The following is an 18,714-nucleotide window of genomic DNA, read 5'->3' as shown; positions in this document are numbered from 1 at the left end:
CTGGGGCAGTGGCATGGGACGGGGTGAGGGCTCTGGGCAGCACTTACCTCCGGAAGCGGCAACATGTCCCTCTCTCAGCTCCTAGGCAGGGGTGGGGTCAGGCAGCTCTGCACACTGCCTCTGCCCATAGGCATCACCCCTGCAACTCCCATTGGCCGCGATTTCCAGCCAATGGGAGCTGCGGAGCCAGGGCTTGGGGCAGGAGCAGCGTGCGGAGCCCCTGGCTGTACCTCTGCCTAGAAGCTGAGGGAGAGACATGTTGCCACTTCCGGGGAGCCACACAGAGCTTGGTAGGGAGCCTGCCAACACCCCCCAGCAGCAGCAGCAGGGTTCCTGGGCCATCCGCTGCCACCCGCTCTCCCAGCACCAACATCAACTTTTGTCCTCTTCAGTAAGTTTTTGTTGTGCACATTTTTCAACTCTGATTACCTTTTCCAGAGCTGAAGAGATCTATGTAGCTTGAAATCTTGCCTTCTTCAACAGAAGTTGGTTCAATAAAAATTATTAGCTCACCCATGCTGTCTCTCATATATCCTGGGAACAACACAGCTACACTAACACTGCAAACAACTTATTCATACCTCTAATATGACTGAAGTCAACAGGACAAATAACCTAAGGACTTTCCACTAAAGTACTGAAGAATTAAGCTATATGTTTGTGTTGTACTTATGTTATATAATGTTACTTTAGTGCTGCAGAAGTCATATGTAACTAATGTAGCATCTGTGGTTTGCAAATCTACTAGCCCCCAAGTAAGTCCCTTCATCACATACTATATTGTTATACATCTACCATTAAGACATCCTGCCTCTCATTTCTGAAATAATAAAGATATAAGCAGACACTGTTTAAAATAAACCACTCCATATTAATATTTTAAGCAGCAAGGTTCTAGATTTACTATGAACAAATTATGGTGAGCCTGAGGACTAAAATGTACTGCTGAGATATGGATATTAAGGCTCATTCATTGTTGAGATTTCAACTCCCACCTCCAACTGACCCAAGGTGCCATCCTCCATTGCCAACCGTTAAATTTTCATATAAGCATCTTTGTGCCTTCTCCCATGTTGACACTCATGCTTGGGAGGCTGTGATATGATATACAAGCGTACCCATATTCACACCCTGCACACTGTTGTAATAATCTGTGTATAAAATATGCCTTGTGAGGTATCATTTGAAAACTAATAATTTGTGGTCACGGTGAAATGTATGCAGCAACATTATGCGTAAAGTTATGAAATCCCCCTAGATGATGTTATTAGCACATGTCCAAAACCACAAATCCCTAGAACATAAAAACGGCCATACTGGGTCAGACCAATGGTCCATCTAGCCCAGTATCCTGTCTTCCAACTGTGGTCAATGCCAGGTGCTTCAGAGGGAATGAACAGAACAGGTAATCATTAAGTGAATGATCTTCCCCTGTTACCCACTCCCAGCTTCTGGCAAAACAGATGCTAGGGACACTTTTGCCCAGGCAGAAGTTGGTAATCAGGTCTATCCTAAACAAAGAAATGTGTGTTTATTCCAATTTACATATATGAATAGTAAACAGGGTCCATGAGACAGTAGGGAGAGGAAATGGCAGGAGACAAAGCAAAATTTGCATCCCACCAAACACAGGTGGGAAGAAAGAGCATGATGCCTCCTTTACCACTTGACTTTTGCTTTTAGAGATAAGCTTCAGAAGAATTTACTTCAAAGTTTGACTGGACTATAAGTGAGAGGGGCAGAGAACCCAGAGGTATCTCTCTATCTCTAAGACGACAAAGGCACCAGCACCTTTGGGCTTCTGGGAGAGATCCTGACCAAGGAAAGGGTCAGTCACAATCTTGTTGGAAGACTAGGGATGAGAAAGGTTATCTTAAACAAAGCCTTGAACCAAAACTTGCTAGATTAAATTTTAGACTTTTAGATGCGTGTTTTCACTTTTATTTGCTGGTAACCATTTCTAACTTGATCTCATACTTGAATTCACTTAAAATCCTATCTTCTTGTGTTAAACTGTGTTGTTTTGTTTTTTAATCTAAGGCAATCCAGTGCTGTGTTTAAACTAAACTGTTTGGTTACTCCAGTTAAAGTAGCAAACTGTTGAATATTGACTGTTTACAGGAGCAAGAAACCTTTAATATCTGAACTGTCCAGAAGAGGAATGGACAGTGAAGAACACACAATTTTGGGAAAATTCAGGACTGGGAGTATGTTGGGATCATCCTGCAAATAGTAACCAAGGCTTGTGCAAGCCACCATGTGACTGGTGTGTTGCTGGCTGACTGCTAGAGTCAGAGCTGCTGGACCAGGTCTGCAACTATACACAGACATTCAGGGTGAGACCTGTATGCTGGTAGGCTGTTTGTCCATGGCCCAGGTTGGGAGCTACAACAGTAAAGCATTGTTAGGCATGCATGGTTGTGCGGCAGGCAGTGCCACAACCCCTCACTGACCTGAACTCCACTCCAGAATGGAACAGAGGCGCTTCCTGCAAATATCAACAAAGCAGCCTAACTATCCTCCTTGAAATCCCTCCTCAAATGCCCTGCACAATGAGGCCCATGACTAGGGCTCCTAGGCATTATAGGCTTCTGAAGAGATGACAGGGAATTGAAAATACAAAGCACCATGTAGTCTCTCTCAGACACACACACCATTATATACAAACATGCAGGAATAGAAGTGTCCGCGGTTACATGTATTCTGGTTCCACACACCAGAAGGGCACCAGAACTTGTATTAGGTACTGTGCCCCCAAATTCCATATGCAGCTGTCTAGCCTGGTGAAAGGGCCAAGCAGGAGCTATCAGAGCATCTATTGCAGCTGTCAGATATTTCTTTTAAGTGGAAGCAGACTGTTGTGCAAATGACAAGTTTTGGGGGGAACTACATAAAGGCTACCCTGAGTTCACTATGAAGGCTGAGGTCAGACCTTGAGGGAAATCCCTCCATAGGGATCCTGACAGAAAGCCTAATATGTGCAGAAAAGGCTACCCATGAGAAAGGTTGTGTCCTCATCCTTACCAACTTGCTTGAAGCTGGACAGGTCTTTGGTGGTTGTAACCATGTGTTCTGAGTTGCTTGCTCATTTTGAATACATATTTGTTAAGAAAGCCAACTTTGTATAATACAGAACTATAAAATTAAAAGGGATGTTCGATGTCATAGGTATTAAAAATCCCTAACCATTTTCAATCACATTCTCAAAGTTACTGATGTGGTAAACAATTCCATTTTCCAGTTCTCTCTGAAAAGTATATAAATTATTGATAAAATATGATTTCCCCCTCTCTTTAAATCTGATGCATCATTTTATTTTTCCTGGGGGGAGGGATAACTCAGTAGTTTAAGCATTGGCCTGCTAAACCCAGGGTTGTGAGTTCAATCCTTGAGAAAGCCACTTGGTCCTGCTAGTGAAGGCAGAGGGCTGGACTCAATTACCTTTCAAGATCCCTTCCAATTCTAGGAGATAGGATATCTCCATTAGTGCTTTCATAACACAAGAGGTTATATAAATAAATGTGGAGAGGTAGCATGGTTATACAAAATAATAGGATGTTTCTTCATTATAAAAATTACACTTCAAGAAAAACATCCTTCTTAAAAACCACAAGTTTATAAGGAGCAGTTCCTTTAGGATCCATACAGTCATTGGCTCCTCCTCCCACATTTATGTAGTACATCCTTCTCCGATAGTGAAGACACAGAAATTAACACATCTTCGCCCATTAACTTCATCACTGGTACCTGCCTGAATATGTGTGGGTCTCTAAGGGCACATCTTCACTGGCAATGTTAACATGGCCTGTGTAATCGCGGCATAGCTCTCCCAGGACTCTAAAAAAACAAACAAACAAAAAACACACCCCCCCACCCAAGGGGAATAGCTACCAGTGGTGGGAGCGCAGTTTGTCTGTTCCATTTTACTTTTGCTCCTCTCCATGTCTCACAGCACATGGAAGTGTAGAGCTCAGAGAAATTTATTGTTCCATTATATGAGGATTTATGCAAGCGACGCCAACTAGTATTAACAAGAGTTAAACTGACAGAGACTCCTGCATTGAACAGATGCCACAAGGCTCTAATAGCCATATAGCTTTAGCTATATCCAGATATTAAGCACACAACTCCTGCTGACTTAAATGGGATTTCTATATGCAGAACAAGATATGGCCATTAGACAAATTTTGCTCCCCTGTGGAATTTTTTTCTTTAATGACAAATAAGAGTTTTTGATCATGGCATATAACATTTAATATCTGACAGTTACACATTTGTACACAATAGGTAATTTTATTGGGGCTAAATGGACTGGCATTGGATCCAAACTGCCCCAGAGGGAGGTAAAATAACTCCTGGAGTTCTCCCGTTTGCTTGTTGTAGCATTTGGTGTAGGGACATGTAATGGCATATCTACACTGAAAGAAAAAGGTGTGTTCTGTCAAGTTGTCTGATGACTGAGCGCTAACCTCAAGGCAGACTTATAAACCAGGGCACAAATCCCAAAGTGGCTGTGAGTTCTATACTTAGATTTCACCAACCAAGTATCAGGTGTGAACTCCTCAGCCACCACAACAGCCTTAACATGGAGTCATATGGGCTCTCCTATCTTGCCACCCTGCCTTTGTGATAAATGATCTCTTACACCAAAAATCACAAGAATATTCAGGTTACTCCCATTCCTAAAGGGCCAGTCACTTACCCCAGGTCAAGTCCACTTTAGATGTCTCACCAAAGGCAACACTTGTAGCCAATCCTATATTAAACTAACTAAAGATTTATTAACTGGGAAAAAGAAATGAGAGTTATTCACAAGGTTAAAGCGGGCAAGCATACACACTAACAAATGAATTTCAGGTTTAGGTTCCAAAAAGTAATAAAAGTCGTTGTAAAGCACAAGCTCTATATGTCCTTTAGGACTAACTTACTTAAGCTTAGAAACATTGCCCTCTCCAAACATACCTTATGAGGGAGAGGGCAGAGGAGAAACTTGTTAGTTGTCTCTTGCTCACCCGAGCACAAAAGCTACTATTGTGGGTAGGCTGCAGAAAAGGCTGGACAATAAGGTCCCTCATTCTTCACCAACTCACTGTCCTTGTAAAGGGGATTAGGTACAATCTAGTGCTTCAGAATTCATCTTTAACACAAATAATTTTTAAAATATCATCATACTCCCTTGGTTGTTTCTTTTTTCAAAACTGTATGTAGTATTTCAACAAGCCCCTTTGCAATCATTGTCATGTAAATGGAAAATGGAAGTCATTACACATTCCTTCCCATTTTCATGAAATATATGTTTATTTCAGTAAGTAAGGTAATTCCAAGTATAATTAGGATAACGATGTTAAAATACAATTTTCAGTTAAGTGCTTGTTTAATTATACATTAACCTGCCTGTTCTCCAGTTGATGCCAAGCACATACAGTATAAGTGGCATTAACCAGTGATGGTGATAGCATTTTTTAAACAATATATGGGTCCAATACTTGAAAAATGTTGTGATGTCACAGGGTCTATGTGCACTACTATGCACAGACTTAGTGCTCTCAGAAGTACACATTAGTAAAGCTGGAGCACTAGTCACAGCTGTAGTTAAGATTGACTAAGCATTTCCAATATAAGCCCAATTTTTAAATCATTCTTAAATTTCCACTTTGGGCAGAGCCTAGGTCTGGAAAAGATGCGAAAGTTATTCTATGGTTTTGGAGTATGAAGAGAGCTAATAAAATAGACATTACCCATTAAAACAGAAGTTGAAAGTATTTTTGTTTGTTTTTGTTTTTTTAAACTGTTCTAGTATGGAAATGGATAGGGGTAGAAAGTGGAAATTTATTATGGAAATTGCCCTTACTGAGCATTGAATTTCAGTATTAGGGTGAATGTGTTCTCCCAGCATTTCCTGAATTAAATACTTAGGGTGGTTTTTTTAAAATAAAATTATGGAATATATTTAAAAGGTTTTAGCTACCTGAAACCTAATTCTGGGCCATTGTGGTGCAGGTCTTAGCACAGCAAAATCAGAGTTAGTGTATGCCCATACATAGACTGCTCCTTGCATATTTGAGCACTGCTCCTTGGGAACAATCTATGTATGGGCACACAATAATTGTGATTTTGCTGAGTTAATATGCACCAAAATGAGCTAGAACTGGATTCCTACTATGTGGCAGATAATGACATTGGCATTTGTAACTAAAAATATTTTGAATATATTCCTGCTAGGAACATAAATCACATATGCAGGATAAGATGCATAATTGCTATTACCACACCAATGCACAGACCACACACACACACCAATGTCATCACTCTAGGAGCACACACAAAGTGACGTGTCTGCTGGTTTTGCTGGTGCCAGATAATGTATTAGAAACTCTGGCTCATAAGTTCCCTCTGCAGAGGTGTTCTCTATTACATGCCCATGCGAATATAGCTGCCAGAATTTTGGCCTGTGTGTTTCCAAATAAAAAAAATAAATACTGGTTACCTGCCTTTTGTAACTGTTGTTCTTCGAGATGTGTTGATCATGTCAATTCCATTCTAGGTGTGTGCGCACCCACGTGCACAGCTGTCAGAGACTTTTGCCTTAGCAGTATCCATAGGGTCGGCTCTGGTGTTCCTTTGAGTGCCGCGCTCATATATCGGTATATTAGGTGCTGCCGATCTCTCAGTTCCTTCTTGCTGGAAACTCCAACAGAGAAGTAGGAGGGCGGGTAATGGAATGGACATGATCAACAAATATTGAACAACAACAGTTACAAAAGGTAGGTAACTGTTTCTTCTTCGAGTTCTTGCTCATATCAATTCTATTCTAGGTGACTCACAACCAGTATCCTTGGAGGTGGGCTTGGAGTCCAAAGTCTTAATGGCTTGCACTACTACTCTACCGAAGCCAGCATTGTCCTGGGCCTGCTGAGTAAGAGCATAATGGAATGTGAACATGTGGACAGACAACCAGGTGGCCACCCTACAGATGTCTTGGATAGGCACTTGGGCCAGGAAAGCTGCCGAAGAGACCTGGATCCTGGTCAAGTGGGCAGTTACAATTGCAGGAGGTGGTACCTTTGCCTGATCATAGCAGCAGTGAATGCAGGCAGTAATCCAAGAAGAAATTCTTTGAGTGGACACTGGAAGACCTTTTATTCTGTTGGCCACCGTGATGAACAATTGCGTCAACTTGCGTAACGGTTTGTTCTTTCAATGTAGAAGGCTAACGCCCTCCTGACATCTAAGGAATGCAGCCGATGCTCCTCTGCCGACTTATGTGGCTCTGGAAAAAAGACAGGTAAGTAAATGTCATGGCCCATATGAAACTGTGAAACCATCTTGGGCAGGAACGCCAGGTGTGAATGCAACTGGACCTTGTCTTTGTAAAAGACTGTATAGGACAGTTCCGAGGTGAGCACCCTAATCTCAGAGACCTGGTGGGTAGATGTTACTGCAACCAGGAATGCAACCTTTCAGGACAGGAGAAGGAGAGAGCAGGAAGCCAGAGGCTCAAAGGGGGGGGGGTCCCGTGAGCTGTGACAGCATGAGATTCAGGTCCCACAGAGGAACGGGATCCCTGATGTGTGGGTAAAGGCACTCAAGGCCCTTAAGAAACATAGCAGTCATATCCTGAGCAGAATCTGACCTACCCTCAAACGGCGGATGGAAGGCCTAGATAGCAGCTAAGTGGACCTTGATAGACAAAAGGGATAGGCCTTGGAGCTTGAGATGTAGAAGGTAGTCCAGGATTAACTGCAGCGAGGCTCACTCTGGCCAAATGCCTTTATCTGAAGTCCAGCAGGTGAACCGCTTCCATTTGGCCACGTAGGTTGCTCTGGTGGAGGGCTTTCTGCTGCCCAACAGAACCTGTTGGACACCTGCCGAGCACTGCTGCTCCTCCACATTTAACCACGCAGTAGCCAAGCCCATCAGGTGAAGTGCCGCCAGGTTTGGACTGCTGTGGTTCTGGGACAGCAAGTCCAGCCTGAGCGGTAGCTGCAATGGAGCAGCCACCAAGAGGTTCAGAACTGTGCTGAACCAGTGCTGGTGCGGCCAAGCTGGTGCTATGAGGATCACTTTCACCTTGTCCTGCTTTATCTTCATGAGGATCCTGTGGATCAATGGTACTGGGGAAGAAGGTGTACAACAGAGCCCCTGACCATGGAAGTAGAAAGGCGTCCGACAGGAGGAGGGCCCTCAAGCGAATATCCTGCTCCTTTTGCATTCTAGGGTGAATGCAGATTTTACACTTGTCCTTTCTATGGGACTTCCCTAGGCACTTCAAATAGCTGTCGTGGAGGTCACTAATAGGCATCGGCCTGCTGCATGACAAGCATGGTTTGAAGCGGGAGAGTGGGATATGCCCTGCTCCGAGGCGAAGTTCCAGCCGGGACTCTAACTGCAAAACTAACTTAACACTTAACTTAATCACTAATTAAGTACCTACAAACGATATACAAAGAAGATAGACAATGGCTGTAAAGAACCACTAATGCTCTTGCGATGGAAGACTAGGAGCTCCAACAAACCGTCATGGGTGGTAAGAAGGAACTGAGAGGGCACAGGGTCAGCAGTGCCTAATATACCGATGCACTCAAGGGGGCTCCGCAGCTGACCCTATGGATAACACTAAAGAAAAAGTCTCCGACAACTGTGCACGTGGGCGCAAACACACCTAGAATGGAATCGACATGAGCAAGCACTCAAAGAAGAACAAAGCTTCATAATGTTTAACGTAAATGGTTTGTCTCCTCAGAGAAGTCAATTCAACAGGAGGCATTAGAGTAGGATGGAAAAATCTGCATAGTTCCAGTGATGCATGGTTCTGAGGACTAGTCACACCGCAACCCTATGCCTGAATTATGTTTAGGCAAAAAAGTGTCATTGCATGAAATCATGCATTACAATAACATGAGAAATGAGAAAGTAACAAATGATGTAGATTATAAGATCTGATCTCAGTGGTGCTGGTTTAAATCAGGAGTTACCTGATCAACCTCTGTGGATTTACAACATGATCTGTTTAATTCAGAGAAGAATCTGGCCAGTAGTAATTATTTAAGTACATGAAATTTATAGTGTTCAATAGGAAAGGCAGAGTTGCTACACTAATACACAACTTAATTAATCCATCCCCAACGAACAGCGGTAGCTATGTCAGTGGGAGAACCTTATTCATACCCCTGAGTGAAATAAATTATACCGACATAAGTGGTAGTGTAGACATAGCCTAAGTGTTAACACAAATACAATTATCATGTGCATACATAAAGGGGAGAACACACTGTTTGCCATGGAGACAGCTGAAAATTACAATTACCATGGAGGACTGAGAAAGGGGGATATATACGGTTTTAGAATAACTGTATGAATGAAAGGGATTAAGCTGATAGCAGAAGCTCAGACTGTTTCAAACCATTCCGCTGCCTGTGAAGACAGTGCCAAAATCCAGTGATAGCATGAGTTTGGATAAATTTTAATTTAATTTCATTTTGATAAAATTCTTGAAAAATTTCATATTATAAAAGCATGTTATTACAGCCATATTACCTTGCTTACTAACTGTAATGAAATTTCCTTTACAGTGAAACCTGCATAGATGCTCCAAATTTTTCAGCCTTTTTCAGTGACAGATTTGCTACCTCTGATTTTTAATGAAAAATAAATTTACAAAAAGGTACTTGAATAATTATATTTCTTCCTCATGCCTTGAAAATTGCTAAGAGTTACAAGTTGGCAAATCACTCTCAGTATTCGATCTTGTAAGTGATTGATTTTCTGGGAGCTTTAAATACTCTGGGCCCAAGTTACCCACACTACACTTTGTATGGTAATTTATACCAATTCAAAGTGAGCATAAAATGTTACCACTTTGATTTGGCAGTAATTTACATCCACTTTGCACTAGTGTAAAACAATTTACAAGGTGTAGGGCAGTGATGAATCTGGCCCTTTACCCAGTGATGAGCTGCCAAAATCTTAACCAGTTCCCTATAAAAAGTTCTGATTTAAGGGGGGGGAGTGGGAGAGGGGCCGGGGCAGGGGGAGACATACTCGTGGGGCCGGGGGCCCCTGCAGGTCCTGGGGCAAATTGCCCCACTTGCCCCCTCGGCAGCCCTAGAGCTTGCAGCCCCCTCCCCCCTTACCTTGCCGGCAGCTCAAAGCAGCAGGACGACTCCGGAGCTCAGCTAAGTTGCCCAGCTGGTGCCGGCGGCTGGCCACGCTGCAGCTGCGGGGAAGCAGGGAAAGGGCCGGGAGAGCCTCAGCTTCTCCAGCTGGGAATCCTGGGAGCAACAGGATGGTCCGGCCCGCGGACCGGAGTTCTTTGCCCACCCCCTGGCCCTTTAATAACCGCTTCTCTACGGAGGTCTAATTTTAGCAACCGGTTCTTGAGAACCTCTGGGAACCGGCTCCAGCTCACCACTGCCTTTACCCCCTTGCTTTGGTCACATTCATAAATATATCCACTTTAAAGCAGTGGGGCTATGTTAATCTGATCCAACTAGGGTTGTGCTTTTTATGATATTTTCTAAGACAAATGATTGTATTTGAAATAGATAGTAAAAGGGGTGGCTTACAAGGTGACTGTGAAAGATATGAGTGATGGCATCTGCCCAATAGTGATGTTCCAGGGTGATGCCAGAAAAGCTGGTTTCTGGTTTGTGTTACTAAAAAGGGCCCCAGGTCACATCCAATGGTTGGCCAATGACTGTAAGTATTATGATTGGAGGGAGTGTTTTTCGTATATTGTTTTACTAGGGAAATACTTAAGTATCACCTACATACCATTGCACAAGTGCAGAACTGCAGCACAAAGCCATCATCATGAAAACAGAAAGGGATGGACTATATTGTACAATAGAATGAAAAACAGAAAAGCAACAATTAAATATATATTGGGAAAATACTTTAACCAGTATTTCCTAATTCAACCTGAATAAACTTTAATTCAGTTAAATGAATTTAGAGATTCTACCAAAGTCTGGTCACTACCTGTAATTTCACAGACAATGTCCATTAGAGGAAAAACCAGTAGGCCTACCACGTATCTGAACAGAAAATACAGAGGCTTGTAGAACTGCCTACAAGCACTGAACAGTGCTTTTTCAGCCAACAGATATAAACCAGACATCATAATACAGTTCCAGAGAAACATCTGTTTAGTGTCTTCAGCTTTCTCATTTTATAGAAGAAATGTTTCAAAATTAGGGATGGATTTTTCTAAAGAATGCAAATTTATGAAACTATGAGGCAGAATGAGAAAAAAAAATTCCCCTGCTGACATCTTCCAACCATTCCCAAAAGCATTCTAAAAAAAATAATAATTGTATCATAATCTTGCAAGATGTTCATGTTCTCTAAGAATCCTAAAGTTTTCTTCATTTATTATTAGTAAGAAATAAACAATGCTGCAAGATGCGAGAAAAATATCAGTAATATCTTACAAGTACAAAAGGGTATGTCAAAGGCTCTTTACAAACACATAATGTGACAGTTATTTGACACACATATTATCTGTCACAGTTCAGGGCAACTGCACCTGTATTCCTCTTCTGTAATCCAGAAGAGCACCCACTCTAGGCTCCCGGCTCCGACCTCAGAGTTCATCTCTTTGGCAGAGACCCTCATCTCTCACCCTTCTGACTGGGGTATTTCCAGGATGAACAGTTCCCTGTCTACATGGTGATAACCTCTAGCAAGGCAAAATGTTTAAATGGCCAGCATCTGCACTGTCCTTTTTCTTCACAGATTAACAACAGTGTATTTGCCAGCAGTTAAGTTACCACACAGCCCTTTATAAGAGAACACGTTTATTCTTAAGGTGAGGCATTACAAAGAACACACATTAAAAACAATAAGAGAACCTACATACATACTTAAAAGCCTGTCAGAGATCACCCCCTCACTCCAACAAGGTTGTTTAATCCTTCAAACCCCAGCACAAGGGTTTTTTTTCCTGTGGCCACACATTCATCACAGCTTCAGCTCAGAACAGGCACCCTTATGACTCTGTGAGTCACTCTTTTATCCTGTTCGGGTCTTTGAAGCCACCATGAATAGGTAATCAGCCAAACAAAGGTCCTCCACCCTCAGGGTGAAGCTTCAAAAAGCTCAGTTCTTGCATAACCAAGGGCGATTCATTTGCATTCATGTCCCCTCTAGAGATTTTCTGGGAAACCGATTTAAAATTAAGAGTTCACTCATGGTTTATGCCATTGTTCAAGCCCATTGTTCAAGAGATTCCTCTGAAGCTCTCAACACTTCCCAACATTTACATGAGCCAAGTATTTTAGATACATTACATATACTCCACCAGAGAAGTAGATCGGATCATGGAACAGGCCCCCACAATTACGCCAAGAGAACTTGCTTCAATACAGAAATAGCACTTCCCCCCTCCAACTGCACAACCCTACTTGTCACCTATCACCCCACACCAAAACCCATATAGGGTATCAAACAGCTATAACTTATATGCAATAGGGACCCCTTTCTGAAAGAAATCTTTCCTGAACCCCGTCTTCTGGCCTTCAAACAATCCCCCCAAACTTTCCAAGCTCATCATCACAAACAAGCTCCCTATAGACCAAGACACATTGATTCAAATGTAAAACCTGTAGATATATCTCCACTGATACTATGATAAAAAAAAAACCTCCCACAACACAACTTTCAAAATCCATGGGTCTTACAAGTGCCTGTCATAACCATAGGCGCCGACTCCGTGGGTGCCCCGGGGCTGGAGCACCTATGGGAAAAAATTGGTGTACCCCAGCTCACCTCCACCTCCGAGCACGCCACGTTCTGCTTCTCCCCCTAGCTCCCAGAACTTCTCGCTGCAAAACAGCTGTTTTGCAGCGGCAAGCATTGGCGGGGGGGATGATGAGGGGGAATGTGGCACACTCGGGGAAGAGGTGGGGCCGGGGTGGGATGGGGATTTGGGGAAGGGGTCCAATAGGGGCAGGGAGGGGGCGGAGACTTTGGGGAAGGGATTGGAATGGGTGGGGGCAGGAGCGGAGTTGGGGCAGTGGGGGAACGAGCACCTACCGGCACCAGGAAAAGTTGGCACCTATGGTCATAACCTGTGGCATACCTCATCCTGTGCAGTAAATGCCCCAGTAACAACTACACCTCTACCCCGATATAACGCTGTACTTGGAAGACAAAAAAATCTCACTGTGTTTAGGTGAGACCGTGTTATATCAAACTTGCTTTGCCCCCCCACACCCCGTTCCTTGTCCCCTGACCGCCCCCTCCAGAGACCCACGTTCCTAATCACCCCCAGGACCCCACCCCCTACTCAACTCCCCTGTCCCCTGACTGCTCTGACCCCTATCCACCCCCTACCCCTCCAACAGGCACTCACCGGCAGCGGTGGAAAGCGGAGCAGCCCGGCCCCAGTCTGCTCCACTCCACCAGCTCCCAGCTGCGGCGCTCCGCTTCCCACCATCAGTGAGTGTGGGGAGGTTGGGGAAAGGATGACCCCCCGCACTCACCTACAGTGGGACGCGGAGCAATGCAGCCCCAGCCCACTCCGCTTTCCTTGCCCTGGCCCCAGCCGTGTCTCTGGGAGGCGGCTGGGGAAAGGTCCTGCACTCACCGGTGGCGGGAAGTGGAGCACCACGTCTGGGAGCTGGCGGAGCGGAGCTGGCTGGGGCTGGGCTGCTCTGCTTCCCGCTGCCGGTGAGTGTGGGGAGGTTGGGGAAAAGGACAGCCCCAGTACTCACCTGTGCCGGGAAGGGAGCACTGCGGCTGGGAACTGGTGGAGTGGAGCGGGCTGGGGCCAGGCTGCTCCGCTTCTGCCTCTGCTGGTGAGTGTGTGGGGGGGATCCCTTCTCCTAAGCCCCCTCTCCCGAGCCACATGGCTGGGGCTGGGGCCGGGGCCAGGGCAAGGGAAGCAGAGCGGGCTGCTCCCAGTCCTCCGCTAATCCCCCAGGCCACTCTGGGACTGTTAGGCCCACAAAAGTGCCCTCCCACGGCTCGTGCCCCCCAGACCCGGGGGGCAGGGGGTGAAGCTCCTGACCGCTCCCGAGACCCTCTGCCCCTTATCCAACCCCTCAGCACCAGCCTGGCCCAGCACTCTTAACACGCTGCTCAGAGCAGCATGTCAGAGCTTTACCGCGTTGCGTGCGAACCCGCGTTAAATCAGGTCCCATTATATCAGGGTAGAGGTGTACGTGGGTGAAACCAGACAATCACTACACTCTCAAATTTCACACAGGAAAATGATAAAGGACAAAAACACACCACATCACCTGTCGGTGAACACTTTCCACAAAGCGACCACTCTGTAATTGACCATCAATCCTTATATTCAAAGGAAACCTGCGGAACACTTTCAAAAACGAGCCCAAGAGCTTAAATTCATAACTTTGCTAGACACTAAAAAATCATGAACTGAATAGAGACACCAGCTGACTTGGGCTCGTGGGACTCAGGCTGAGGGGCTGTTTCACTGCACTGACTTTTGGGCTTAGCCTGGAACCTGGACGCTAGAACCCTGTGAGGCAGGAGCGGCGCCAGGGTTTCTGGCGCCCTAGGCAGAATTCGGGGGGTACCATTTTATGCGCTCTCCATGGGGCATGCGGGAGCTTCCGGTTCCACTCCCATCGCGCCGCCAAAGAAGGACCCTCCGCTGAAATGCCGCAGGCGACAGCAGCAGTCATTGAGCTGCTCAATTGACTGCCGCTGTTTTCCGTGGCACGTCGGCAGAAGGTCCTTCTTCGGCGGCGTGACAGGAGCAGAACCGGAAGCTCCCGTGCACCCCATGGGGAGCGCACAAAATGCCGCCCCCCGAATCCTGGAGCCCTAGGCGACCGCCTAGAGTCACCTAATGGAAGCTCCGGCCCTGCTGTGAGGTGGGAGAGTCTCAGAGCTCAGGCTGCAGCCCAAGCCCGGAAATAATAAATCAGGGGTCGGCAACCTCTGGCACGTGGCTCGCCTGGGTAAACACCCTGGTGGGCTGGGACAGTTTGTTTACCTGCTGCATCGGCAGGTTTGTCAGCCCGTGGCTCCCACTGGCCGTGGTTCACCCTACCAGGCCAATGGGGGCGGCGGGAAAGCGGTGTGGGAGAGGGATGTGCTCGCCGCCAGGGTACTTACCCTAGCAAGCCACGTGCCAGAGGTTGCCAACTCCTGTAATAAATAAAATAAACCCTACACAGGAATGAAATAACCCCGAAGCCCAAACCCCACAAGCTGGAGTCACCTGGCCTGGGCCAGCTGCGAGCGTCTTGTTGCTGTGTAGACATACCCTCTGTGTACATTGCCCCAAAGAAGAGCTCTGTGTAAGCTCAAAATCTTGTCTCTCTCATGAACAGAAGTTAGTCTAATAAAAGGTATTACCTGACCCATCATCTCTCATAGAATTCCACAATAACACAAACATTTACATTTTTAATACAATCAACTCCTAAAATATTTAAATTCAATTCAGTAAGGTTTGACTGAATTAAATAAGGTTTGCCCAGTATCTCTCATGGTATCATTTTTGTCATAATTATCAAATTGTCAAAATTACCATAATTATCACAGTACCATTCTTGCTTAACCCCCTAACTTTTGTGTCACACACAGCATGTATGACAAAATGTCCAACAGTGTACAACATGTACTACACACATCACTGGACATCAGCAATACCAGGAGGGATGAGCTGGAGTGCCAATGAGAAGTGCAATCAGAAAAGTAACAAATACTTTCCTCCTGGATTGTATTTTCTAAATGGACAACCAACCTAATTCTCAATTACTGAGGGACAATCTTCACTCATTGATATATTTTGCTTTCCACAATCAAATCTCCATACAACTTTTCATGTGTGATGTACCCGAGTATTCGGATTCTAATATCTAAACTGTGTTGTTAAATCTATCCACCTAAATTTGGGTTATCCTGTATCTTGGAGTGAAAGCAGTGGCATTTTGCAAACATCAATAACTCCAATGAAACTGCTGCAGTCATCAGTTAAGTATTTTAAAACAATAATACAGGAGTATTATTATAACAATAACAATACCCCTTTATGCCACAGTGACCATAAAGTGTCTTTCTAGTGCATTCTGCCACAAATTATTCTGTATTGTTTAAAAGTTAATTGTCATTTATTTTATTTAATAATTAGTATTATTGTAGCTGGCCACTCTTCAGCTGTATCACCCCTGAGATGGTAAAGATTTGATCAGTACAAAAATCTGTCTGTCTGAAGCAAATGTATGGGTAATTGAAGATAGTGTCATGACACTCCAGCCTTTGGAAGTTTGATACATTCTTTTCTGTATGCTCAAATGTAAATAGATTTAATCCAACAGACACCACATGCAAACATCATGCAGGTGCTTGTCCTGCGAAAGCTTGCTTGTCCTGCTAGGACAGTATCCTTCTTTTTCCTCCCTGTACTCCCTTATGACTTCCTCCTGTACTGGTATCTGGGGAAGGAGGGGGAAGGACAAGAGAAATCTCAAGTGTATCTATTCAGGACAGGTGTGCTTTGGCCTATAAAGAATTTTGTTACAGTAGAACCTCAGAGTTACAAACTGACCAGTCAACCACACACCTCATTTGGAACCGGAAGTATGCAATCAAGCAGCAGCAGAGATAACACACACACATACAGTACTGTGTTAAACATAAACTACTAAAAAATTAAGGGGAAGCAGCGTTTTACTTCTGCCTAGTAAAGTTTAAAAGCTGTATTAAGTCAATGTTCAGTTGTAAACTTTTGAAAAAACAACCATAACATTTTGTTCAGCATTACAAACATTTCAGTTACAAACAACATCTATTCCCAAGGTGTTTGTAACTCTAAGGGCATGGCTACACTGGAAACTTCAAAGAGTTGCCGCGGGAATGCTCCCGCGGCTGCGCTTTGAAGTGTGAGTGTGGTCAGGCACGAGCACTGGGAGAGAGCTCTCCCAGTGCTCCTGGTAATCCACCACCATGAGGGGATTAGCTCCCAGAGCTCGGAGCCTGTTTACACTAGCGCTTTAAAGCGCTCAGACTTGCTGTGCTCAGGGGGGTGATTTTTCACCCCCCTGAGCCAGCAAGTTAGAGCGCTATAAAATGTAAGTGTAGACAAGCCCTAAGGTTCTACTGTATTAGTAAAATAATTTCTAGCTATATAGTATGAAGAGCTATACAGTATGGAATCAAATGTTATTTCTACTTTTTTATGTGCTACTTAGAAGGTTCTTTCACACTAGGCTGTCTTATCAGGAGCACTGTGCTGCATACCACTGGGTCTAATAAACAAAGTAATTAGCTTTGGAGCCACTGCTCTCTCCTTCCTCTAAAGAGATTTTTATACTGTGAATGTCATTATTTTGTTATATGCAGTGTTGTAGTTGTGTTGTTGTAACCATCTTGGCCCCAGGACTTGAAGAGTTCTGTGTAAGCCAGAAAGCTTGTCTCACCAACAGAAATTGGTCTAAATAGAAGACATTACCTCACCAATCTTCTCTCTCTATCATTTTGTTAATTATACAATATAAACACTAGGACTCGCAAAAGTGTGTTGTGATGAACATGATCACAAACCTCTGATGTGTTTTACATTACACCATCTTGGAACTGGAGTGACGGAATATTAGATATCACTATAGAATTTTCTTATAATAATTAAAAAGTTACAGCTTGTAACAAAATATATTTTATATGAATATTCTTGGATACACAAAAAAAGAGGACAATATCTGCCCTGAAGAACACCTTGTTTCTCATGGTTTCTTGCAGCAAGCAATTTCACAGAAAAACTGCTTTTCAATTGATGTTTCAGCATATCAATTTAACAACTGTCCCACATTATCCATCAGAGAAGACTGATATAAACTGACTTGCTGTAACCCATAATCAAGTCCAAAACATAAAGACTGTGCTTCTTCTCATTATACTTGTGAGCTCAGAAATGCTTCACCTTTAAAAATTCATCAATAGCCATACAAAAAAAATCAATAGCTATCTGAATGAATCTTGCTTCCAATGAAGTGTTTATCTCACTTTTATTTTAAAGTGAATCATTAAACAGTACTTTGAAATACTGTAACATAAAAAGGGATAATGTTTATCCTTCCTCTTAACATCAATATCACCATCCACAATTGCTACTATATTCATATATTGTTTCCATTATGATCCTGATTTTGGAGAGGCTTAGCATTTCAACCATTTCAGCTTCTCACTTATAAAATCTTGTGCGCACATAAAATCATTTAAAAATAAGTCATATGTCAGTCACAAGTCAGTTTGTAACCCAGGCTGGTGGAAGCCAGAGCTGCCAGACCAGGGTTTCTACTACACACAGACACTTAGCGTGACCTGCATTCTGGTAAACTGAGAGTAGCCCAACGGAGAGTGGGAGCTACAACAGCAAAGCATTGTAAGGCACCCTGGGTTAGAGAGGCAGGCAGTGACAATCTCTCACTGGTCTAGACTGCACCCCAGAATGTGACAGATACTAACTAGTTACTACAAGGGTGCACAAACTATGGCCTGGGGGCCGCATCCAGACCTTCAGACATTTTAATCTGGGCATCAAGCTCCCGCCAGGGAGCGGGATTCGGGGCTTGCCCTGCACCCGTGCTCCAGCCGGGGAGCGGGACTGTGGGATTGCCTGGCTCCACGCAGCTCCCGGAAGCAGCGGCATGTCTGCTCTCCGGCTCCTACACATAGGGGCAGCCAATGGGCTCCGCACACTGATCGCAACCCATGCACCACCCCCACAGCTCCCAC

General features: G+C 44.3%; 1 protein-coding gene across 2 annotated transcripts in view; it reads right to left on the bottom strand.

Annotated features, from left to right (window-relative positions):
* Positions 1 to 18,714, bottom strand: part of DGKB (diacylglycerol kinase beta) — a 534,249-nt gene that overhangs the window by 396,401 nt on the left and 119,134 nt on the right. Inside the window, exon 1 of one of the 2 annotated variants that reach the window (XM_045008242.1) lies at positions 996 to 1,061. The exons of the other annotated variant lie outside the window; for it this stretch is intronic. Coding sequence (XP_044864177.1) covers positions 996 to 1,025 — 30 coding nt within the window. The 5' untranslated portion in view covers positions 1,026 to 1,061. Of the gene's footprint in view, positions 1 to 995; positions 1,062 to 18,714 lie in introns of those variants that run through there. 2 annotated transcript variants of the gene reach the window in all.

This window comes from Mauremys mutica, chromosome 2 (assembly GCF_020497125.1).
Source record: "Mauremys mutica isolate MM-2020 ecotype Southern chromosome 2, ASM2049712v1, whole genome shotgun sequence".
In the NCBI taxonomy this organism is placed as follows: domain Eukaryota; kingdom Metazoa; phylum Chordata; order Testudines; family Geoemydidae; genus Mauremys; species Mauremys mutica.
The sequence above is the reverse complement of the archived record's forward strand: the minus strand, read 5'-3'. Positions and strand labels throughout refer to the sequence as shown.